Genomic DNA, 25,503 nt, shown 5'->3' on the forward strand with positions numbered 1-25,503 from the left:
ACCTGAGGAATTCCTGATGAATCAAAGAAAACTGATGATACTTTAGAACTGGTCAGATGCTTCGTTAACTGGTCTGAGCTTCCATTTCAAGTAAACTGATCACTGTGGCTCAACTTTTAATGATTTTTAGTCTTGTTGCGACCAGTTTGCTAGTGCAGTCTGCCAAGGAGATATTTGCTGCCTGATTTGCTACTATAAAGACTAGTTATTCCAAATGACGCTCATTCGTGGTAAGTGGGGGAAGTACTTTTGATGAGTAAGTAAAAATGTTATATTCAGGATTCTTACTATTATTTTAGCCCCAATCAAACAAATATTTACATAAAAAATAACTTATTTGCACACCTTATTTGCTACTTTGGGAAACGATATGATAGAGGAATTCAGAATTCTAATCCCTGAAGTTACTTATGCACTATAACAAATATAAATGTTTAAAAAAGCTTGACTGAGATGAGCTATTTCCTTTTCTATAAATAGAATCAGTAAATTAAACATTCAGATTTAAAAATCTAAGGACTGAAGATTTCCACTTAAGACTGCCTTTCACATAATTCTCAGGTTATGCATTTGAAGAATACTTTTCCTAATGATAAACTAATGAATAATTGAGCTACTTCTTTGAGTAGAAGGACAATTTAATTTCAACTTAAAGCACACCACTTAAGGAAATAAAAGAAAAGCTGTAGAGATGCAAAGTATACTCCCTAACGTAATCAAACAAATGTCAAACAAAACTTATTGCTTTAAAATATTGCATTTTAAAGTTAAAAGTCAGAAACTGTCTAGCTATAATCTTTAGCTGTTTTCTACTTTGAAACTGCAAATTCAAACTCTATATATTATGAAGGAGAAGCCAAGTTTCACTTTTGTCAAAGTGCATAGATTGCTGACTTTGTGTTTCACCATCCATCCTTGCCTATTTGTAAATCCAGTTATCGGACACAAATCTGACTTCAAATTGACCGTATACAAGCACATCTGCCTTTATGAGCAGCCTCAGTGGCTTCCTATGGATTCTGTAATTGCACCTATTCCCAGGATGAGCTGCGGCACTGGAGACCAAATAAGGGATTGAGTTTAAATGCCAAAACTTGAATATATTAAAAAAGGCATCTGCAAGTGTATTCAGCTTACACAGCAAGGTTGTGGTGGCAAAGGGGCTGCAGGGGTGGCCTCTGTGAGCAGAGCCCAGCAGCTGCCCCATGGCAGATCAGAGCCAGCTCCACAGCAGATCCATGAGTTACACTGGTTGGGCCTCTGGGAGAGCAGATTTAAGGGGAAAAACCTGCTGTGCTATAGCAGCTGGGAGAGAGGGGTGAGAAATGGGAGAGAAGCAGCCCTGCAGCCCCCAAGGCGAGTGCGGCAGGAGGTGCTCCAGGCACACAGCACGATTCCCCTGCGGCCTGTGGAGAGGCCCCTGGTGGAGCAGGCTGTCCCCCTGCAGCCCACAGGTCCCACACGGAGCAGATCTCCACGCTGCAGCCCGTGGAGGAGCCCCCGGTGGAGCAGGTGGATGTGGCCTGGAGGAGGCTGCGGCCCACGGAGAGCCCCCGCAGGAGCAGGCCCCGGGCCGGAGCTGCAGCCCGTGGAGAGGAGCCCCCGCAGGAGCAGGGGGTCTGGGGGGAGCTGCCGCCCGTGGGGGACCCGTGCTGGAGCAGTTTGCTCCTGGGGGATGGACCCCGTGGTACGGAGCCGTGTGGGAGCAGGTCTTGAAGTTTATGGAAAACCCACACAGGATCAGTTTGGGAAGGACGGCATCCTGTGGGAGGGACTCCACATAGTGCAGGGGCAGAGCACGATACGTAATATAATGTGTGAACAGTTGTCTGATGGGCTGGGGCTCTAAGTGTTATAATAAATGGGATTAGAGCAGGCTGGCAGCCAGTCACTAGTGGGGCTCCCCAGGGCTCCCTTTTAGGGCCAGTTCTCTTTAATGTTTCCATAAATTACTTGGACAGAGGACTTGAATGTATACTAAGTCTGCAGACAACACTAAACAAGAACGAGCTGTTCACTCCCTTGGGAGTGGAGAGGCCTCGCAGAGAGATCTTGGCAGACTCAAAGGCTGGGCAGTCACCAACAATATGAAGTTTAACAAGTGCTGGGTTCTGCACATGGGACAGGGGCAGCCCTGGCTGTATGTACAGACTGAGGGACAAGAGGCCGGAGAGCAGCCCCACAGAAAGGGATGTGGGGGTTCTGCTCAGTGGCCAGGTGAATGTGAGCAAACAGAGTGCCCTAGCAGACAGGAGGGCTTTCAGCATCAGCTCGAGCAGCACGTGCAGTTTTGGGCAGTACACACTTGTACTAGCATCCAAAGGAAGGCCACAAAAATAGGTCTTGCCCTCTAGACCTTTCACTGTGAGGAATGGCTGAGGACCCTTGGCTTGTTCAGAGCAGGGCAGGCCGAGGGGAGGCCTCATGGCGGCCTGCAGCTCCCTCACGAGGGGAGCAGAGGGGCAGGCACTGAGCTCTGCTCTCTGGGGACAGTGACAGGACCCGAGGGAACGGCATGGAGCTGGGACAGGGGAGGGTCAGGCTGGGGGTTAGGGAAAGGTTCTGCACCCAGAGGTGGTCGGGCACTGGGACGGGCTCCCCAGGGCAGTGGTCATGGCCCAATGCTCTCAGACATAAGGACGGGTTTTTAGGTGGTCTCGTGTGAAGCCAGGAGTTGGACACAATGATCCTTGTGGGTCCCATCCAACTCAAGATATTCTGCGATTCTAAGAGAGTGACAGTGAAGGAGTGGCAGAGACAAGCTGTCACAGATTGACCCCAGCCACCCTTCCTCATTCCCTTGCACTGCTCAAGGGGAGAAGGTAGAAGAAGATGGATGAGGGAAGGTGTTTTCGGTTTGCCTTTAGTTCTCACTGCCTCAGTCTGTTAGCAACAGGCAATAAATTACATTAATCTCCCTATGCTGAGTATTTTGCCCATGACAGTAACTGGGGAGGGAACTCCCTGATCTTATCTCGACCCATGAGCCATTTTTGTTGCATTTTCTTTCTCGGTTCTGTTGAGGAAGAGGAGTAAGAGCAGTTGTGGTGGAGTTCAGCTGCCCAGCAGGGTGAAGCCTTAAGAGAAAGCGTGCCGGGCACCTCAGCTACTGGCAAGATGCAGGGAGAACACTCAATGGCCAGCACAGACATTGTGAGTGCCCTGTGGGATCCTGTCTGGCTTCCAGCTGCTTCTCCAGGAGCACTGGGTGCCTTGTGGATGGCACACCCTGTCTCGCAGATACCCAGCGCTATCTCAAACAACACTGATGTCTGCATGTGGTAAGAAGTCCTGGTCAAAAGGGTCTAAAGCATTACAGCACGCTTTAAAGACTTACACAGCAGCCCACCTAAATCTTATCAGGAGCTCAGGAGCTTACTCCAGAGGTTTATTCACCTGCCTGACCCCAAGGAAAGCTAGTACCACTTAAATACACTACAGGATATCCAAGAAAAATACACAGGGCAGGCAGGCAAGATGTGACATTCAGAACATCCACAGCCTTCTTGCCCAGCAGCTGAAGCCCTGGTAAGACACCCCAGGACACTAAAAATCGCTTTATATTACTACAGGCAGCTGAGGTCAATCTAGCTTCCGTGGAGATTACTATGCCTTACCCTGCCTGAATTCCCAAACCATAAAGCTTTCTCACTACAATGATTAAGAAAAAGAATTCTTTGAGAAACATTAACATATTTTAAAATACTTCCGTATTTGGTAGAAGTACTCTCAAACACTATTAATTTTGGTCTTCGTACATGAATTATAATTTAGCATCTGACACAAGCTTCGGTTGTTCCTCTGCATGGTGAGAGGCAGGGCGTTTTAAGTCCATTAAAATTGAACAAGTAAGCTGAAACTATCATAACTGAAAGAGGAAGACATCTGAATTAAATACAGGAATGAAAAGAAACTTTAGAGCCCTCAAATGATAGCTTCTTGATTGATGTAGCATCATTAAGTTTTGATGTGTATTGTTCAGATAAGCTTAAAAATGGAAAATTGTGACAAGAGAATCAGATATCACCAAGTAATAAATAGCAAACCTGTGTCTTGTAGAGAGCTTTTAAAATGACTTTTTTTGTCTAGAGATTTTCATAGTAGTATATACAGTAAATCTGAATGGATAAATATAAGAAAGCATATCACTTAGAAGTTGGTTTGAAGGTTAACAGAAAATAAGCTTTTGACACAGTTCTCTCTCTACAGAAAGAACAGGAGTAACTGTGAAAACCTCACTCTTAGGTTTCTCATTAGTTTTCCATTTTTAGAGCATTCTTTAGGAAGAGACCTAAAAATGTCTCTTATCTGAACTTCACTGTATCATACTGAAGCTCTTTTTCAGGCAAAGGAAAAAAGGAATATTCTTCAGGAGAATTTACTCTTTTACTGAGGACAGGGAAGCGCCATTCACTCTTATCCCCCAAGAAAGATGGCAAAGAAAAAAAGTTTTTAGAGCTAAGCAACTACAGTGAAGTTTAATTTTGAAAACACCATGGTTATTTCACAATGAAAGTTCTCAGCACAAGCCCAAAGTTATGAACTACATCTTCCCAAACAGAAACTGTTAAACATTAACAGAAGGCCATTTTTAGAAGGGAGTTAACAGGATGAATATTGACATAAACATTAGCAGCCTTAAATACTAATATTGGACCTAGAATACAACTACTTTAATCAAAAAGACTCCAATTTACATCAGACTTGACAACATTTTGAGAAGGGAGTTACCAGGATGAATATCGACAAATGTTAGTAATCTTAAATACCACTATTAGACCTAGAATATAACTACTTTAATCAACAGACTCCAATTTACATCAGACTCGACCATTTATTTATGATAGAGTCATGCATTTTCTGCAAAATAATAGAATGTGGCTATATACTGGAATGGATTGATTTTTTTTTCTTAAAATACGGGAAAACTTCATTTTCAGCACATTATTTTCCACAGTGATGGGACCAAAGTAAATAGTATATGTGTATGAATAGTACTATCCAGCAACACAGAAGAAAATCATGTCTGGAACAAATACTCCAAAGGGAAAAAAATAAATGAAGTGCTCTCTCCAAATAAAATGACATTGCCCTTCCTCCCTCCCCCCCCCCCAAAATAAATCATAGGATTTTGAAGGGCACATGCAAATCCATACAAACCATCTCTATCACAGATCTCACTCCTTTCTGCACACAATGCTCAGCATCGTAATTTGCAGATATTCTATTAAAATGTAGTTGGTACACACAAAACCAAAAGTATCTATTATTTTCTGGACGCTAAGAGCACACAATAGCATAGCCATACTTTCAGGGTAAAAAGCAACGAACAAGGAGCAATCATGTAGCACCTGCTCCTATCCTAAATGAATGCCACAAGCAAGTCGTGATAACTGATGTGTCCTATTATAGATCACACAGGAGGCACCCACTCGACCCTATTCAAAATAAGGTGGATAACATCGTTATAGGTAATTTAGCAATACCATCTTTCTCATGAACAGCGCTCCTCTGTTTAACAAAAGCTCAACTATCACATTACATCTACTCACATGAAAAATTGGGAACCATTGGTATGTTTCCCTCGGTTTGCCATTGACAAAAGGAACGCTCTGTCATGTTTGAGAATAAAGTTTTCATCTGTTTGAAGAAAAAATATGTTTGTCAGATTTTCCCTGACAAGGAATACGAGTCCAGTTTTCTTAGCAACTTATGGGTGCTACAAGGAGAAATTCTTCCGCTGCTAAAGAAACTTGAACAGGTTGGAAAAAACATAAATCTAATGAAGACTCTCAAAAGTTACAGTAGAGGAATTCAATACAGAAAACATTATTTCTCAAAGTCTCAGAAACAGCAAGAAATTCTCTAATGGAAAAAATTAAACTCATCATTAGTGTTTTCAGTGAGCACTTGATCCTCAGACTTAAATTTAAATCCAGCATTTTCTCAATAAAATAAAGTTGGTAGACTTACTGCTATCCTAAAACGAAACATAAATGATACTGTTATTTACACAGCAGGCACCTCACGTAGAAAGATCTACTGAAATAGCCATATCCCTGGAATGGCAAGTTAAAAGACAGACACCTATCAATCCCAAGCTGGATGCATCAAAACACGTAAGGGAAAAAAAACACAAAACCCCAGACCCCCAGATACCTGAAAGAGAGACCAAATAATACATTCTTCCTTCAACCTAAATGTAAATCCAATTAAAACTAAACATGTATTTCATATTCCAGTGAATTAAAGAGGACTTCTGTTTTTACGGCGTAATATAAAAGCAGGTAATTTTCGAAAATTTGTTTTCAAAGCTAAAAATAGTTTGAGCATACACAGCTGTTATTTTACATACCAAAACACGATACTGCATGCTCAGCACTTACCACCTTTAGTGCACTCTTTAGAAACTAAGGCTAGTAAGATCTCAGCAATTTTTTCTATTCAAGAGCTTCTTTTGACTAGAGACTGCAATACTCTTAATACTCATCTGTCTTTCAAACTTAACCGCATGCACTTAGCCACGCAGACCTGCTTGCAAAACATTCAGAACCAGTGGGCTGTTATATACATAGTGCCTTTATTAACGCTTCAATACTATAGTAACTACCTGGTTTTTTTCCCCTGCAAGAAAGAGTTATGTCCTTAAATGAATACTTTATTAAAAAAAATCACCATTTTCTTTCCAACAACAGATTAAAAAAGTTAAACGCACATTAAAACTTCTTTCCAAGTAAAATAACTCATGTAGCATATAAACAAAGTCAAACACTTGGAAATGAGCACTAAGCATACAAACCTTGAACGGGGGAGGGGAGAAAAGGGACGTTAAAAGAAGAAATAATTGTTTAGAACTGAAAATTATGCCAGTAATTCTTTCCCAGATTAAGTCATTAACCCTCACAAAGGTTAGACACAGAACTCTTCGTTTGTCCAAGCAACACAGATATCCATCTACAAAGGGACGTATCAGTTGTCTATATATTTACTAGGGAAGGTACAGGGGAACAGAGTTTGAATTTGTGTTACTGAGCTTTTGTCTCTTACCTTTTCATTTTGCAAAAGACCACATTCTCTATAAACAAAAGAATATGTTGACAGTTTTAGGCAGGAAGATAGGAGTTTATTCATGAATAAAGTTGCCTAACCTCCATGCTGAAAGTCATGTTTAATCAATAATGTTAGCCTTAATTAATTGTCAGTTAAAGTTAAATATTACAAAAAAAACCTCTGAAAGTCATGCATATAAAAATAATTCTCATGCAACATTAGTTTCATGCAAAAGGTGATGTATAAGTAGAACTCTTCTCATTAAGTATCTTGGGAATCGAGGCTTATCTCACAACTGAGCTGAGAATATGGAAAAATATACTTGCTCTTACCTTTAAAATAGCCACCATAAATAGATTCACCTCCTTTTCCATTACCTGTGCACAAAAAAGCATGGATTAAACCTTTTGTTCAGTTTATAAAACACGCTGCATGTCACATTCCACCAAGTTATAAGACACGAGGGCACGGTAGCCAGTTGCTAATACATAAGCATATGTCCCTTAATTAAAAGGCAGGGCTGTTCGTCATGCAGTTCACTGTCCTGCTGACACTCAGAATATTGAAAATGAAGACTGCTTTTGTGCCTCTGAACACTAGAAAACCTGAAGTGAGGCTCCACTGCCATTTGCTAGAGCAGCAGCAACAGAAAATACAATGACAACTAAAAAAAAAGACAACAGTGGGCATGACCAACCATCTTGTCCTGCTCAGAGCAGCTGAGACCACCAGAACAGATGAGAAAAGTTTTTTTTTTTCAAAGGCATCTTTACTTCTACTTGACTCTCAACACAGTATATTCCCCCACCACCCATTTTTATCCATTAAAAGACTTCAAGATAGAGGATAACAGACACTTTGACAGGTATTCCACAGAAGGACAACCAGTTGAAACATCATGTTGCGCACATACTGCGGGGAAGGAAACACTCTTGGAAAACCTGCTTTTAAAAGAAGACTTATTCATTAAGCATTTCTAGCTCATTTACTCCCTTTTTTCCCCCCCACTTTTTAACTTGTTCAGAAAGGTCCTTGTATCAATAAAGCAGTAATGAGCATTGCTAGTGCTATCACTGAGAGGTATCACTTTGGTTGAAACATTTTAGAACCTCAGAAATTAATGAAGACACAGGGGATCTATGCTGTACTTCTCAGCAAATGAAGCATTTTCATAACATTTTTAATACTTCCACGATGTATTCCAAAATTGTTATAGTCACATAGACAATATCTCTGTTCCATTTAAAACACCTAAGTCTTAAAGGTGTATTTTACCTTCGCTGAAGTCCCCACCCTGAATCATGAAGTTTTTAACCACGCGATGGAATGTAGTGCCTTTGTAACACAGCTTCTTGCCAGTTGTTTTGCCAATTCCTTTCTCACCTGCAAGAAGTTTAAAGAAAAAGAATCCACAGACTGTCACCGAACAAATTCAAGGATTTTACCCCTCTAGTGCTGATGAACATAAGAAAGACATAAAATAACACAGCTGTAAAAGATAAAGCAGCCCTACCTGTTGCTTCTTCTCCCATTAACAGCATAGTCTTTTGCAAGGTGACTCAAGTAGGCGCAAGCGAAAATTAGGCTTCTTTAAAATAATTTCTGAGCATGAAATTTCCTACAAAGTGGAGCTTGGTGGACAGATACACGGTGCAGCTGTAATCCAAGCCTACTGATTTCTGAGAAAGACATCCCAGCATCTCAACCTGCATTAAAATATCTTCCAAAGTTTGGAAGAATTATGCCACTGGGCACATGGATGGGGGTATGAGGACTGGGAAGGCAGATGCCCCAGTTAGTAGGAAACATTTGTTTACAGGAGACATCTATATAGACCCCAGTCAGGGAACAAGTTAGGTCAACACATATAAGCCCCAAGTTTGTCTTAAGAAGTCTTTGTTTCTCAGTCCACTAAGAGCTCCTACAGCCCTACCTACTTGCTTCCTCCCTGCCTAAAGAATTCTTTCCACGTGCTGCAAATCACCTGGACATGGGACAGGTGAAAAGTTGTTACTCTGAGACTGTAAGGGATAATCCATCACCTGAGGAGAGCACAACACAAGGACCTTTACCGAAGTTCCCTTCCACCTCTGCCAGGTAAACTTCAGTTTCAGGCCCTCTCAACACCCTGCACTGCCAACCTAATCCCAGGTATTCTGCTCCAGGTGCCCAACAGCAGTCTCCTGTTGAGATTATAGGAAGGCAAGCTCCTGACAAAGCTCCAAGAAGCAGATTTTTGTTTATCTGGGAGGGGACTGAAAGATCTGCAAATGCCAGTTTGCAAGTCCAGATGTTTAATTTAAATGCAAGGAGCATCTTGCTACCAAGGCAGACAGCATTCCTTCCCAGGAGCCAGGCCTATTTGTGACAACGTCAGGCTGCAGGAAGGCAGCCAGAATCACCCTGTCCTCCTCCACCCGTTTCTGACCCCCAGGTTTGCTTCACAGATTATGGAGGGAGCAGTAGGGGCACGGTGATGGGCACAGCTTTTGAAACCCTGACCTCCAGTCTCTCTCTCTCAGGACACACCGCGTTGCTCTGAAACAAGTGAAACCCCTCTTCACAATGAGGGGATGGACGTGCACAGCCCCAACCAAGCGTCTGTGAGGTCCCCAGCAGGAAAAGTGGGAAACACGACACTAAGAAGCCACGATGCCTTCACCAGCTACAGTGCAGCTGGGTACCCATGAGTCTTGAAGCAAAATAACTAGATCCACCTAGCATGCAGCAGTTAAGGATTATGCAAACCTGCAATGCTCACAGCCTGCTGCTAAGGTATTCTATTACCTTGATTATATTGTCCAGAATAATGGAATATCACCCCCTCTCTATTATCTAATTCCTTAAATAAGTGTAGTCCTTGTGTATGACTGCAGCAGGATGTCAACACCAGGAAACGACCCTGTATTGGGTAAATCTCCAGTGATTCAAGGTTTTCTTGCAAAGAGCAAAGATAAGAGTAAAAGGTATACCTGACAGGAACCCAGGCTTTCATGCTGACTAAACGGATCTGGCTGTCAGAAGTGAAAGGAGTCGGGGAAGCCCAGCTCCTAAAAGTGACTTATTTTGTCTCTGAGGATGGTATAGCAGCTTAAAAGCCCAAGAAGTTAAAGCAGCCCTCATTTCAGCTCTGGTTGCCAGAGGAATACGTGATCTCACCTTCATCTCCCACCACTGAACTGCTGCTCTGCTGAAGACAGGCTTGGAAAACCCCCTACCACAGTCTAGGCAAACACAGAAGTAGAGGTCAAACCACAGAGCTGCATCCATCCCTGGGGACAGGCAGAAAGATGTGCCAGCGCCGCTGGATCCTGCTGCGAAGAGCACGAATGACCCTGAACCTGGCCTGCTGCTCCTGGCCACAGCGGTCACCTGCAGCGCCACGCAGCAGACAGCATCCTCGGGCTGCAGGTTCGTAGCTCGGGCGCTGAGGCAACAGAGATACGGAAAGGACAAGAAAAGAGGGCAGAGGAGGTGGCATGCACGATTAGCAGTAACAAATGGACTGGAAGAACCTGTCAAGGAGAAGCAGACAGACAGAGCAGCTGATAGGAAGAAACGCGAGCAAACAGAAGAGCAGGACAGGTGCGATTGGTGCAAACAAGGTAAGGATTAACGTTAGCTGCACGAGGCTAGGCTCTAAACCCCAAAATCCCAAGTTCAAACTTGAGAAGTGGCATGGCAGCAGAGGCGGCTTCTACTGGCAAAAGCAGTGAATGCAATTTAACTCTCTTCATCATTAATTACACCAAAATTAAAAAAATATTACTCCAGGCTTTTCTGTATACATAATTAAATTATGAGGGGGAAAATACATAAGCAAATTTTTAAAGACACCTAGCAAACATAACTCCATCCTGTGAGCACACAACCGCAAACATTTGTGGGAATGAAACCGGCGTTTCAGGTAGCTTTTAGGTCTGAGTTTGATCTCTACATTAGACCTCAGGACTCCGTGCTATCTTTCAAACATTTTGCTAACTGAAACACAGGTTCTAGCTGAAGATTTTAGCGGAACCTGTACAGCCAGCTGCAGAACACAATTCAAACAGGGATGCAACACAAAGCTGTGAACCTTTAATTATTCTGCTAAGTACTTGTTTCATTGCCTGTGATCTCCAATACCTTTTCCTTCCTTTGTCTTTTATTTCCATCTAACTTTTTCTGGCAAAGCCGCTGTAAGGGTTTAAACAAAAACAAGATGAAGGACTTGAGGCTCAGACACTATGCTATTCAGTCTGCTACTCCATCTTATTTCTCATCTTCCGTTATCTATTCTGATTAAGAAAAACTACAAGAAAGCTGCCTATTTTTCTACGGTAGTCTTAACTTTCTTCCCCCTTCTCAGTCTATCCCCAGGTGTCTCTTCAATGACCAAAAAAGATGAGGCATCACTACATACACCTCAAAAAAAACTGAGTTATATCCTGTCCCCTCTACAAGTTCGTAGTGATGCAAGACCCTGAAATCTTGTCAGATGTTATCTGGAATGTGTCACATTCTGGGATTTGAGCCCCGACGGGACAGGCTTCAAGAAATTAGTGTGCAAGGATATCGGCAAATAAATGTCCCCCATAAACGGTTAGCTGAAAGCTGTTCACTAAGGCCAGGCACTAGAATGCTGTCTGGAAGGTCTCGCAGGAAAGTTTGAATCATCCAGAGAACAGTTACTTCATATACGAAGAGGCTTCGTTGATGCAGTTGATTTAAGGTATACTACAAGTACTTGAGCATTCCTGTACACATGACCAACAAACCACATAACGCATCCTTCGCATAAATACCACGCAGCAGTTCCTGTAACAACCTCATCAAGGCTGATCTTTAACTTATGGTTGCAAATTCACCAGGGAACAGCGTGGATCAAAAAACCACCAAGCCCTTCCTACCCTTACTCTTCCGATCATTAGAAGCCTTTCAAAAATGTTAATTCCTGCTTAAAAAAGTGTGTAAAAGATTAGACCCAGTCATTATGTTACTAATGCTGTCCTTTGATTTCCCAGATCTATTCTTCCTTTTCTCTCAAACAACCCCAGGGTTTCTAAGGGATCATCATGTTCCCACTCAGTCCTTCATTTCGCTAAAAATGAAGACGTTTTCTCTTCACATTTAATAGATGCATCTCTCTTCTGATCCCTGTGTAGCACTCCCGTGAACCTAAAATACACTTTCGTGGTATGAGAGTAAGCAAAATTTGACATGGTATCAAGTCATACATCACCAGCGTGCTGTGCAACGACACAATCTCGTAATGTCTGTCCTGAGAAATTGTCAAGTCCTGGTCATCTTTTACACACGTGCAGCTTCAGCGATCAATAATCCCACCACAGTCTCACACTTACCAACCACTTCTATCTAAAGAAGCCCCACGTTAGGTTCAGGAAATATCTTTTTGCTCCACGAACTTAATTTGGCCCAATGAATTATGCAGAATCTCCACTACTAACTGAGTAACAGAATATCAGTGTTCAAGTCATCCTCTGCACTAACACGTCCCAGCTTTGCTCTTACCAGGAAAAAAAAAACAACACAAAACATTTGCACTGTTATTAAGCTATGGTTTATGCTTGTTGAAACAAACAGTAATCGTAAGAAACATTAAAATTCTTAAATGCAAGCATGCTACTTACCCGAGCACAAGCAAAGGAAGTTTTTGCAAGTCTTTGGACATATATCTGAGAAGAGCTGAAACATAATTCGACCAACTAGAAAATTAAAAAAAAATACAAGTTTTATAATACTTCATGATGATATAAGAAACTGCATATAAACAAGTCAGCATATTTTGACATTAGTTTTCTGGGAAAAAGTTATTTTATCACACAGAATACGAAGACACCTCAAATATGTAAACATCAAGCCATGTGGCAGGAGATATTACAATTGCTAGAAACGAAGATTAAGCAATATCAAAAATCCCAATGATTTCATTTTGATTTCAGCCTTGGAAGCCAAACCAACTTGCTTAAAACTCTGTTGTGTCAATTAACTTCTGCTCTGGGAAAAGGAGTTGTCAGGAGTGCAGGTCCTCAGAAAGCTGGGGTGGTTTTTTTAGAAGTGCTAAGTTTACACAAGTATATGATTATGCCTCTGCAGTTTTCCATGCGACCATCACTTAAAAAAATCCAACTCAGCCCCACGTTGTGTTAAGGATTATAACTACATTGACCTCTTGGCCTCAAACCTTTTGGTTAGAAGGCTGCAACGGATGAATTGAGCAGGAAAAAAGAAAGACAGGTGAGGTGGAACAGCACTAGCCGTTTCAGGACTAACGAATGCTCCAGTTGCCAAATACAAGCACTATTTCCTCCCTACACGAAATGAGCAGAGTAATTCCCACCCTCAGCATAGCTACTCCCACACTACTGGTAGTACTTACGCTGCGCACCTTGGAAATCTATTAAAACACTGCAGAGTGGAGCAAAGCTCATTTTGAACTGTTTCTCATTTTCTATCTTGTTTTCCAAAATATTGGGACTTACATTCCTAAAGCAAAACCCTAAATGCTCCCAGACAGAAAATCTTACAGAAATGTGTAATTAGCAAAGTTATTGTTCTCTCTATAGGCTGTGAAATCAGCAATAAATACCACGCTGCTGGCCAACATTACAAGACAACCAGGAATGATTTCTAAATGAGCACTACCCTCTAGTGGCATACGCTGGTAAGACTTCAACATAATTATTTAACCAGTAACTACTCTAAGAAATATTTTCTCTTTTCCTTCCCTCAAAGAAAAATAAAAATTCAGACTTATTTTACTCAATACTTCAGTACCAAGATCCATTCCAAGAGGCTCCTAAGACACTGCATTCAATTTTAAAGCCTTGTCCAAATATGTACGATTGCCAATGAGGAGTATTTTTGGTTCAAAAAGCTAGGGGATAAGTGAGACATACCACAGAGATCACCTTTATTTTGAACACTCAGATAAAAATTCAAGATGCCTTCAGCTGTTGAAATGCCTGCATTTCATTAGCTGCAGCGAGAATATTCTCTGAGGAGCTGTTACAGCAGGAAAGACTGAAGGAAACGGGTAGGGACAGTCTTCAAAGCAGGAAGAAATAGCAAATATTCAGTGACTCCAGATTAAACAGTGGCAGCTGTAGCTGCCACCGTGAAAGGACAGCTATTTGAACGTGAAGGATCCATTGTAAGCGATGTGCATTGAAGATCCACACAAGAACACAAAGAGAAGGCAGTTAGGTACCAAAAGCTTTCCATTTGCATTGTGAGCCCAGCAATTTAGGGCAACAGAAACCCCATTCCTGTTCGCAGAAGCGCTGAACTGAGCGGGGAGAGTGCTTCCGAGAGCCGCGCACATGTCCCCTCCCGCATCCACCGCAGGAAGCGTCCTCCTGGGAGGGGAAATGGCACAATACCCCTTGCACCAAGAGCAGAAAAATGAAGGGCAGCTGCTGCTGCACCAGGGTGAGAGCTGCCCAGTAACCCAAGGGTGCTGCTGCCACCAGGAGGGACCTGAGCCCTCAGGCACGAAGCGCAGAAGCAGGCTCCATCCTACACACCAGGGCACAGCAACCAGCACCCTAAGCAGCACGCACCACTTCTGTCTTCCGGCGGAAGAACTTCCTCGTGGAGTTCTGCCTTGACATCTTCAAGAACTAAAGAGATGTCCGTAACGAAGGTACCGTGATTTCAGGACTTCTAGTGCTTTGCTACTAACATCCGCACCGCATCGTGCCCTTCAGCCCCTACAAACTACACCACGCAGCATCAAAAGTCTAAAAAAAAAGAAAATCTTAAAAAAATAGGGAAGCAGTTAATTAAGGAAATCTCTTCCCCCCATCACCTGCAGCGCTCTCACCCTCCTATTTCCCATTGTAGGAAACGCGGCGGTGTGCTTACACCCACAGCAGCCACACGCTGCGCACCCAGCTGGTGGGCTGCTGCCCGTACCTTACCTGAGCTGCACCAGCAGCACTGCCAGGGAAAGGCTGTATTTTCCCTGGGTAGACGCTTAATAAAACGTGCCAAAGAGATCTGACACATTTTGACGCCTTGATCAGACAGGCACCTCGTGAGCTACCGCTGTTAACACACAAAAATCTGTTATAAGGCTGCTTCGAGCCCACGGACATCTTCAACCCGCGCCCTGAAAAAGGGAAACAGCTGGTTTTAAACCTGGAGCTGAGGCTCTCACTAACAGAGCACAGGTGAAAAAAAGCCTCTGTGTTGCTAATTGACTCTAATTTAGACACCTCTGCTCTGAAGTAATCGCCGTCACCGTGTGCAGAGAATTTCCAGTGGTTCCTTCGGATTTGTTTCCCTGGTACCAGGCTGAAGTTACCTGGATGGGGAACGAGCTCGCTGCGACCAACTGTACGTCGTGAACTGAAAGTTAAATGAAACAAAAACCTGCTGGCGAGAGCTGCCCCACTGGGGGACATCTGCTCACAAACCTACACCGGCTCCTCTGTTGGCTGTAGCCAAGCAAGGAGCCCGCAGAAGTCGCTCGCTCCTAGACCAAAGCAAAAACACTGGCATTAATGATGTTTTCTGATGATGAAACTCACCTAGCTTCAGCCACAAGCCTCCCAGCTCTGCAAGGAAGTTATACCAACTATTAAAGCCTTGTTTCAGAATAAGACTGGATAAGCTGGCAGGCTATTCGTCATTTTAATCTTAACTTTGCTCTCAATAAAATGATTCTCACCAGCTCGCGGCTCCGAAGACGTGCCTCAGCTCTGACAGCACTTGGCTTTCCGTGCTAGCCACACCACGGAGGTTTAGCCGACTATAACTTAACATCTGCTTCTTAATCACAAACCTGTACCTGGATAAATACTCTAATTTGCTGGAGGCTTTTACCTTAAAGATATTTTGGGGTAGAAATTAGAGCATGTGGTAAAAGTAGCGTTTAAGTTGCTGTAATTAACTACAGCGAGTGACGTACAGATAAATTCTAGGTTGGTTTGAAGTCTGATTTCATAAAGCGTTATCTGTAGCTAATGAGCTCCGCCAATTAGAGAGACCAGACGGCATAATGACCAGATACGGGCCTATTTCCATGCTCTACTTCCAGACTGAAAGATGAAAACTTTTTGGTTTTGAACCCCTCAGTCCTTCAGCCGTGGAAACGCTCGCTCTGGATTCAAACGAAGCCGTAAGAATCCAGGACAGGAATATCCCCACCACACCATACCAAGCACTCCTGCTAGCATAGCTCGTTAAAACGATCACTGATTTCAAGCGGTTATCCAGCCATCTCCCCCCACTTAGATGCTTAACTTGTTTTTGGAAGCCAGCTCTGGAGACAGCCACATATTGCCGAGTGCATTTCCCAGGGAACACAAGCTGTTTCCCTTGCCCGCGTTAGGTTTGGGCCACAAAGGTGTCAATTTCAGACACTCCCAGAATAAACCTAGCTATTTAAAGTAAATTTAAGCATGCCTGTCTTTTCCCGGTTTCTCAGAGCAAGCCAGGTAAGAAGACACCACAGAATTTCCCCTGGATACGGGGGGAAGGCCCTGCTGGAGGAAAAAGCTGGGGTTACAACCCCGGGGTTACAGACCGAAGGCACAGCCCCTGCAGGCTGAGAGCAGGAAGTTTACCCAAGGCCAAAGGGCTTGGGTACGTTTGCCTAACGATTCCGACAGCACCCCACTAAAATGAAGTTATTTTAATCTCACGAGCTTATTTATTTATCCCTAAATTGGGGAATCCTAAGTTATATACACCGTAAAAGATTGCTTTAAAGTGGGAGCGTGGCTACAGATTTGAGAAAAATGAAAGCTGCCTGCAGGAAAAGAACAGATTTCATTCAAAGCAGCAGTTAAAACAACGGATGGCGCGCGTCCTCTGAGCCCAAACCTGCAGAGGTCTCGACACAGCAACGCTCTTAGTGCCTCCACCACCCCTCTTTGCAGGGAAAGCCTCTGCAAGCCTCCTTCCCCAGCTCTCTGCTAAGCCCCGTCCCCAAGCATCCACAGGTCCAATCTTCTACGGTCTCCCCAAAAGCGACCACTCCACTATTGCTCACACCAACTCGCTGGCTTCGGTTTCGCAGGGAGAAAATGAGAAAATACGTCCTGGCTTCCCCCAGAGGCACGAGCTGATCCCTTCGGTCTCCCGTTTACCGACTGAACTTGTCCTAGACCTCCAGACAAATCTTTGGGGGATTCCATCCTGCACTGGCCACAACAGTTTTATACAAAAAGTGGATTTCAGTGTTGTTAAAGCAGCTCCCCACAGACTCTAGCTATATCCTACAGCCCTCACGCTCTGCAATTAGGGTTCCCCATCCTGTATGTCCTTTTGACTCACATACAGCACTCAACTGGATTGCCAAACTGTTCACGGACAGCCAAGGCACGGATCTGTTTCCTGCCCATCGGCACCTTTCTGCCTTCCAAGTGCTAGAAGTTAAAGGGAAGCCAGCTGGGAACAATTCATCTCCTCAGGAAGGGCAAGAAAGACCCCATGAGGGCTCCCGGGCCCTATTAATGCAGACAGTCCTACGATGACTGTTGCGGTGGAGCTTATTTAATGTAAATTCAGACCGGAGACTAGAAGGAGAAAAGTAACGAAGGAACAGCCTGCCTGACAAAGGGACCGACGGGACGAAAAGAAACCAAAGTGAAAGGAAAAATGAACAAGAGGTCAAGCAACAATAGAAGGCACGAGAAAAAAAATGATAAGAATAAGGAAAAGCCTATCGTGAAGAGCAACGAAACAAAGCAAACCCACGCGTAACTTGTTTTCTGATGGACAAAGCCGGCCAGCAGCACGAATGGGGAAGAAAAAATTGGCACGGCCACGCGAACTGCTACAGCAGCAGGCTACATACGTGACACCCTAGCCAGGCATCAGGCTCGGGTATCGCGGTCAGAACAGAAGATCCACACAGGTTTTGCACCACAGAGCAAAGCCAATATTATTTAGAGAGGCATCTGCTGCCATCCCCAGATTCTTGGCTTACTGCAAGGAGTTTACTTGGGCACGCTCTGGGTGTCTGAGCTGGGAGGGACCCAAAACGAGGGACAAGTGCTGCCTGTGCAACTATCACAACACATCCTTATTCCTGATTTCATCTCCTTTTGCTTTTTAAAAAAAAAAAAATACCACAATGTGCGTTCATGAAAATGAAGAGGCAATTTATTTAAAGTAGTCTAAATTTCGAGTTACGCTGAAAACACTGAAACCAAGCCTACAAAGTCTGCCCCGAGCAAGAAGCCCGTACCAGCAGGGGCACAAGTTTCATTTCGAGATTCTGCAGCTGAAGTTACCAAACACACACGGAGGCACAAAAGCTGTAACGCAGCTTCTGAAAGCATGACCAAAGCCACACCGTTCATCTCCCTGTTTTGTAAGGGATCTAGTTAAACAGCAGAACTAATTCACACTCCGCGCTCCTCTCCCCTCTCACACACCACCTTTTGCAGCTCCTCCTAACCCGATCTGTGCACCGCGCTCCTATTTTTAATTGCTACAGGTATCTGCACAGCCACGGGGTAAACGCAATCGGGGAAGGGAAAGCTGAGAGTTGGGGGAACACTGCTGGTCTCCAAGCAATCAACGCTCAAAAATGACACAGTTCCCTGTCCTGCAGGCGAGATGTCTCCTGCAGCGAGAGGCACGTCCTGATTCTCTGCATTTTCTTGGGAGATGTTACTTTGATTTCTTAGTGCATACAGGGCAGGGGCCAATGCTTTGCTTCCTGGCTAGCAAGAAATGCAGCGCTGTTCTTTCCTCCAGGTCTTTCTCCCTACATTCAATAAAAATAAACAAGCAGCTAGGCTGATGGCATTAAGGCCAGATAAGCAAAATGTTAATTTGGCAAACTGCTGGCAGTTTGGAAGTTAAAATTAGTACCACCCTAGTATCGGCAGGACACTCCATCTCGCAGAGCTAACGCTTCGTGTCATCTGGAAGCACTGCTGTATCACTCACACTTCATTCGGCTCTTGAAGGTCACCTCACAGCCACAGGGGGATGTTTAAGTTTCTTAAATGCAACTTTACATCCCGAGATAGAGTTGTATAGGAAATTGATAAACAGACGCTCGCATACAGTAGCACAGCCACGTTACGCACGAGTCCTGCACCAGTATTTTATTCACTGACATGCTTCCCTGCAAAAATACGAGTGATTAATCAGGTGAAATAAAAGCAGCAGGGCTCTGCATTTCACGTTCACCCCGTTTTAAAGGGAAAATAAATACTGGCAGCAACAGAGCCGAGCCCCGCGCCTACGCCAGGTAACTTAAGCTCTGCACCACCAGGAACCTAACAGCGTGATTCCTCGCCGACAGCAGCACCAGCCACCAAATCCTAGCAGACATGAGGGAAAACGAGGTAACCTGCTGCTTTCGGGATTCACAAGGCTGAGGAGGGACGAGAAGGTAACAAACAGGAGGGAAAACCAAGTGGGAGCGGGGCTGCGAGCATACAGACAGTAAGGAGAGGTCCCCCAGATGAGGAGCCCCATCGAAAATCCCTGCCAAAGACGGAAATTCGGCGAAGGCTCAGCCTCAAACCACAGCTCCCACACCAGAGACCCCGCCACAATAAAGCAGCTTTTAGTAGCCTAATTCCCCAGTAAATCTGGATTTAAAGCACGGCGTTAAAACTCCACTTCCTTTAGCGTTTTGCTCATCAGAAATGAGTTCTGAAACGCTAACCAAAGGAACTCAAACGTAAACCTTAAGGGATTTACACAGGAGCCCTCTCGGGCCACCGGAGCCGAATTTGGGCTGAAGTTTGGGAGCAAGCCCAACGCCTGACAGCCGTGCCTGAACGCAAGGCAAACCTGCGGCAAGAGTTTTTAAATCTCCATTTTCTAAGTCCTTTGGAGAAAGACTGAGGCAGAAAATGAAAGCAAAAGCACAAGGAGGCTACGAAATCTTGCTGTGAGAGAGCTGCGGGGCCGGGAGGCACCGGGTGCTGGGAGCCCAGGACCAGGAGCCCCCCTGCAGCCAGGGGCCAGCAGGGCTAACCCCCAGCTAGCCACACCGGCCACGCTTTCTGCGTGGAAAAGAAGAGTTCTGAGACATTTCTCTTCCTTGTTTTAAAGCAGGCCGGCCCTTTATGCCCACCCCGGGGCAGGAGGGGGGCAGCAGCCCCCTGTTAATTAGGGGTAATTAGCGCACTTCCAGCAGGACCCAGACCCCCCTTCCACAGCCCCACACGCCCCAAAGGGGCTCCCCAAATTACTGCCAGCCCCCCAAACCCCTGCCGACCCCCCCCGGCCCCCAAACCCCTGCCCCCTCGGCCCCCCAAATTCCTGTTCCTCCTCCCCCAGCCCCCCCAACCCCCCCGTACCTGGGTCCCGGTTGATCTCGATGTCGAAGAAGCACTGGGGCCGGTCCTGCACCCCCATGGCTGCCCCCTCGCCCTCACCACCTGCCCACGGAGAGAAACCGCCGGGGGCTGAGCCGAGCCGAGCCGGGCCGGGCCCGGCCCCGTGAGGAGAACCCTCTCCCCTCACCGTGTAAGTGAGGGGAGGAAAGGGAGGGGGGAAGGGAAAAAACGGGATAAAATGGGGCGCCCCCCAAGCCCTGCCCTGCCCTGCCCTGCCCTGCCCTCCCCCCCCTTTACCTGACGGCCCCTGCGCTTTGTCCCCGCTCCGCGCCCCCTCGCCCTCCCCCCCCCGGCCCGGGCGCCATGAACCGGCCGCGCTCAGGCGCCGCCCCCCGCCCCCTGCCCCCCTTGGGCACGGCCCCGCCCCTTGGCCCGGCTCGGCTCGGCACGGCCCCGCCCCGCCCCGCCGCGCGCGTGCGCGCCGCGCCCCCTCCTCTCCCTCCCTCCCTCCCCCCGCCCTCAGCGGTTTCGCGCCGCTCCCTGAGGGGAAGGAGCCCCCCGCGGGGCGCGGCCATGTTGCGTTCCCCCGGCTGAGGGGGGATTTTTTTTTTTTGGTCGTTTTTAAGGGGTGTTTGGTTGTTTTTAACACCTGTGTTTTTAACGCTGTGGTTCTGCCGTTTGGGGGTGTCTGAGCACCTGGGGCAGGTCCTGACCGAAACGCTCGCCGCGATTTGTCCCTGGTCATGCTCCCGGTTCCTCGGTGCTTCCTTCAGCCAGCGTCAGGAGGAGCTGAAGGAAATGTCATTATTACAGCAGCTCATATACAGAATCACAGAATCATTAGGGCTGGAAAAGCCCTCCATCTGGTCCAACCACCCCCCTACCACCAATGTCACCACCAAACCATGTCCCCAAGCACCGCGTCCAACCTCTCCTTGAACACCCCCAGGGACGGTGACGCCACCACCTCCCTGGGCAACCCGTCCCAACGCCTGACCACTCTTTCTGAGCAGAAATGTCTCCTCATTTCCAACCTGAACCTCCCCTGGTACATACAACTCAAGACCATTCCCTCTTGTCCTATCTTCGGTTATCTGCGAGAAGAGGCCAATATATATATATGTTAAATTCGGGATATTAGACCATCCCAGGGCCTGGAAAAAAAAAGCTCTTTACTAATTACTGAACTGTCAAGTTGTTCAGGTTAGAGGTGCCAGTCTCCTTGCTAACTACATAAATCCCCTGCTCACTTTGAGCCTATGACATCCTTCAGGCATCCCTCACAGCAAGGATGCCCAGCAGCTTACAACAGCTTTTCATGTGTCCCCTCATATCCATCTCATTTGTGTAATTACTTTGTTCGCATCCTTACAGAGTCATCTTTTTGTAGGAGATGGTGGAAGGCAGCAGAGCACGTACCCTGCACGACCTGCGGCAGCTACATCTCGTACAGACTCCATCTAAAGCACAGCCCCACCACTCTGTGCGAGAGATGTCTTGTATTGCTTCCAGAAAGAAGACTTTCTGGAAGTAATAAGTTTAGTCTGGAGAATAGTTAGTCTGGAGAAGAGGGGGCTCGGGTAGACCTCATTGCTCTCTAAAACTACCTGAAAGGAAGGTGTGTGGGCTGGGGGTTGGCCTCTTCTCGCAGATAACTAGTGATAGGACTAGAGGGAATGGCCTCAAGTTGCGCCAGGGGAGGTTCAGGTTGGAAATGAGGAGACATTTCTTCTCAGAAAGAGCAGTCAGGCATTGGGACGGGTTGCCCAGGGAGGTGGTGGCGTCACCGTCCCTGGGGGTGTTCAGGGAGAGGTTGGACGTGGTGCTTGGGGACATGGTTTAATGGTGACATTGGTGGCGGGGGGGGGTTGGACCAGATGATCTTGGAGGGCTTTTCCAACCTTAATGGTTCTGTGATTCTATGACTTGTACCTTTCTGAGCAGAAGGGACACCCTTACTAAGCCCTCACCACCCAAGAAGCGATCTGTTTCTGTGTTTTTCAAAAGTTGTACAAAGCAGAACTCATTGCAGTAGTTTTACTTGGCAGCAGTATCTGCACTTATGTCCTTGTCCACAGAGAAATTCAGAGGTCTTAGATAAGAAAAATGAAATGTGCTGAGAATAAACAGTGGCAGCACTGAGATCAAGGGATGCTTTCGACAATGGGAATGTAACAAAGTGGAATTGTTTTAGGTGTACTTGATCTATAGCTTTTATGGCTGCTGTCACCACAGCATTTGAGCATCCGACGAAGTTTTAACAGCCGGATTCTGGCATTCCTTACTGTCCCTAATACCTGGTTGTGCGAGTGCTCCCTCAGGAAGCTGGTCTTTGGAGCTGTTGCAGACGTCCTTTAGGGATACTTGCATTGTAGGCTATCGCACAACATAAAATGTGGCATAGTCTGGCCCTAAACTATTTATGAAATGCCTTTATAATATAGAAGGCTATTATTTGCCTCACTTTAAAACTAGAAACTGAAGCTACTGAAACAAAAACTGAAACAAAGCTACTGAGAAATTAATACTAGGTATTCAAGTAGAAATATCAGGTATAAATTAAGTAGCTCTATAGGATTTCCTTTCCAAAATGAACATTTGAAAATAAGTCTTCTTGATTTCCCTAATCTTTCCCAAACAATAAATATTGTATGGTTACATTTTGATGTTTTTGCTTTTTTATTATTTATTTTTTTTTCTCCTGAGCTAAAATAAACTGTTAATTAATTTCTCTTTACCTGCAATTTCTTGCTTTTCTGTGTTTGGAATATGAATTGCTTGCTAAAGGCAAATGGACAAAGAAATAAGCAAAAGACTCATAAAAGGCATGGAAATGTGCTACTTGCTTTTCATGCAAGTAGCAAAGATTGTGAGCAATTAAAACAAAAAAGTTAATTTCAAGCTGTGATTATTTTAATAAAGACGCAAATTAGAAAGAAGTTTCTGGTCCCCTGGGAGAAGCTCTTAAGATCATCTCTAGGACTAAAGCTGATGAATATGCAGCCTGGTGGAAGAAAGACATTAAAAAAAAAAATATCTAAAGCATATTTGAGGCCAGTCTTTTGAAACGTGAAACATTTAGTTACAAATGGAGATCACTCCTGGTGTTCCTATGTGGGAACTGCTGCAGATGCTGTTCTGGAAATGTCCTGTGCCCATTGAAACAGCGACAAAGTCCCCATTGATTTCAGCGACCGTGGACGGAGGCTGTTTGAGGGGGATTGTGGCCTGTGTGGCAAGGCAGCGGAGTTATGGATGACAAATTGCTTTTGAATAATACGAGGTTCTGCGACCTACGTGCAAATCAGGGGGAAACCACTCAAACTGGGACATGGTCTTTATTTTCCAAAGTGTCTTTAATTGTCCTAATAAGTATTAGTCTAAACGTGGCCATGGAAGCTCTACCTAACCAGCTGTTGTTTCAAGGTTAACGTTTAGGTATTTATAGAGGCTTTTGGTTATCTTTTTGGATAAAAGATATCTCCGTAGGTAGAGCCTAGGTCTGAAACTGAAAGCAAGCTTTTTTATGAGCAACGAGTTGTTGATCAGTTCTTTCTTATGCAATTCTAGGTGTTGCCATCGCTGTTACATTTAATTTGTCAACTGTAATATTGTAGAGGGCCCGGTGTCCTAAAAACCTCTGGTGTGTTCCTTGCGTGCTGACTAGCTTCTTACCTCATTTGTGGTTTGCAGGCACCTTAGATAAGAAAGAGGAGGAATTTTCAATGTAGCTTGCCATCATGTTGGTTGTGGTGGTGGTGCTCAAAATACTTCTCTGAGACAAATCCATGACTGCTTATTCTTGATCTCGCTCTGTGGCTGCTCCGCGTGGATCTCATCCAGTGTGAACGGATACGAGGTGTTGGTGCCGAGAGAACTGACTCAGAGCTCTTCGCGAGGGTCACAAATGATGAACGTCGAGAGACACCGGATGAAGGAGCCAGAAATTTCTCCAGCTAAATTTAAAAGCTTGTGTTACCGTGGTAGAACAGAGGAGGACTGCGAGTGTTTCCTTCAGTAGTTCAGTCATGCAAAACCATTTCTTCGGTATTTTTTTTCTGAAGTATAAATATTGCATGCTGGAATAACAGAAAAATGGCTTTAATTATGAAAAGCCTCGCTGTTAAGCAAACACAAAGTTAAAAGTAAAAGCCGACAGGCAGTTATCTGTTAAGCAAACTTAACCAGTGAAAAGGTACTAAATTAAAAACCACACGTGCCAGCATTGGAGTGAGGAGTTCAGAGTGCTAAAGGGAACTAGATGGCTTGGGGATAAGTAGCAAACAGCAAAATCTGTCAGCTCTAGGCTGCTGATCAAAATCCACACCGTGTCAGTAATATCTGACATTTTTCCATACACCGAATGCCAAGATGCTGATGAGCTGCGCATGGCCAGCAGGAAGCTCCTGCCCGCGTTACAGGGAGCATTATAGGGGTGGGTGCTTATGGAGGCTGGCAGGAGAGGCGCTTTGTGGCTCCTGCTCTGGCAGGACCGAGTAAAATGGGAACCCCAGGCTACTGAAATGCGAATGCTGCATGTGCAGAGGGAGATCGGGAGGTTTGGGCAGGCGGACTGCCACTAGCACCTGCCTTTGATGATAGCTGGCCCATTTCCCATTTGGCAAGGGAGATCTTCGGGAATCACTCTTTCACAGACTACGAACGTTAGGTAAAAATAAAGAAAGAGTATGTTTCTTACTATTAGCTCCCTAGCAATGCCGTGAATAGCTTCATAGTGATGGGGGCACAGAAGTAAAATAAAACCAGATCCTAGGCACCCGTACACCAAGTCCGATCCAGTGGATTTCTCTCTCTTCTGTCTCTGACCAGCTCTTAGGACACTTACACAGCTGTGCCATAGCTGGAATCCATGTCTCAAGCAAAGCCTTTGTCCTAGACTTGCTTTTGCTGAAAAGAGCATTGATTTGAGGACTCATATTTCCTCAGACAGGTTATGGGGGCATTTGTAACCTCGCACATCCAAACGCTCCCCATGGTTCTGTTTATTCACACATCCCTTCCCCAGGGATTTCCTGTGAACCATAACTCTGAGTACCTGAACCGTTAACATCCCTCCTAGCAGATTACCGAGCTCACTCCCCCGTCCTGCCCTGAAGCTTTAGGAATGTTTCCATCCCTGGCATGAGTAGGTGGAGCCATCTGCTACCCAGGCAGTAAGCAGAATTTGTTAATG

At 45.2% G+C, this 25,503-nt stretch overlaps 1 protein-coding gene across 6 annotated transcripts in view; it reads right to left on the reverse strand.

The window, feature by feature from the left end:
* NKTR (natural killer cell triggering receptor) overlaps positions 1–20,703 on the reverse strand; it is a 41,474-nt gene extending 20,771 nt beyond the window's left edge. For 4 of the 6 annotated variants that reach the window (XM_066991387.1, XM_066991384.1, XM_066991385.1 and 1 more), the window contains exons 1-6: positions 20,607–20,703; positions 20,331–20,411; positions 12,681–12,755; positions 8,326–8,433; positions 7,383–7,427; positions 5,553–5,640 (exon numbers count right to left, since the gene is read on the reverse strand). In XM_066991387.1, the coding sequence (XP_066847488.1) occupies positions 5,553–5,640; positions 7,383–7,427; positions 8,326–8,433; positions 12,681–12,755; positions 20,331–20,388 (374 nt within the window). In that variant the 5' untranslated portion in view covers positions 20,389–20,411; positions 20,607–20,703. Of the gene's footprint in view, positions 1–5,552; positions 5,641–7,047; positions 7,076–7,382; positions 7,428–8,325; positions 8,434–12,680; positions 12,756–20,330; positions 20,412–20,606 lie in introns of those variants that run through there. The other 2 variants (XM_066991386.1, XM_048062316.2) reach the window with 2 other exon arrangements.
* Between the last annotated feature and the right edge of the window lie 4,800 nt (positions 20,704–25,503).

Source organism: Anser cygnoides, chromosome 2 (assembly GCF_040182565.1).
Source record: "Anser cygnoides isolate HZ-2024a breed goose chromosome 2, Taihu_goose_T2T_genome, whole genome shotgun sequence".
In the NCBI taxonomy this organism is placed as follows: Eukaryota; Metazoa; Chordata; class Aves; order Anseriformes; family Anatidae; genus Anser; species Anser cygnoides.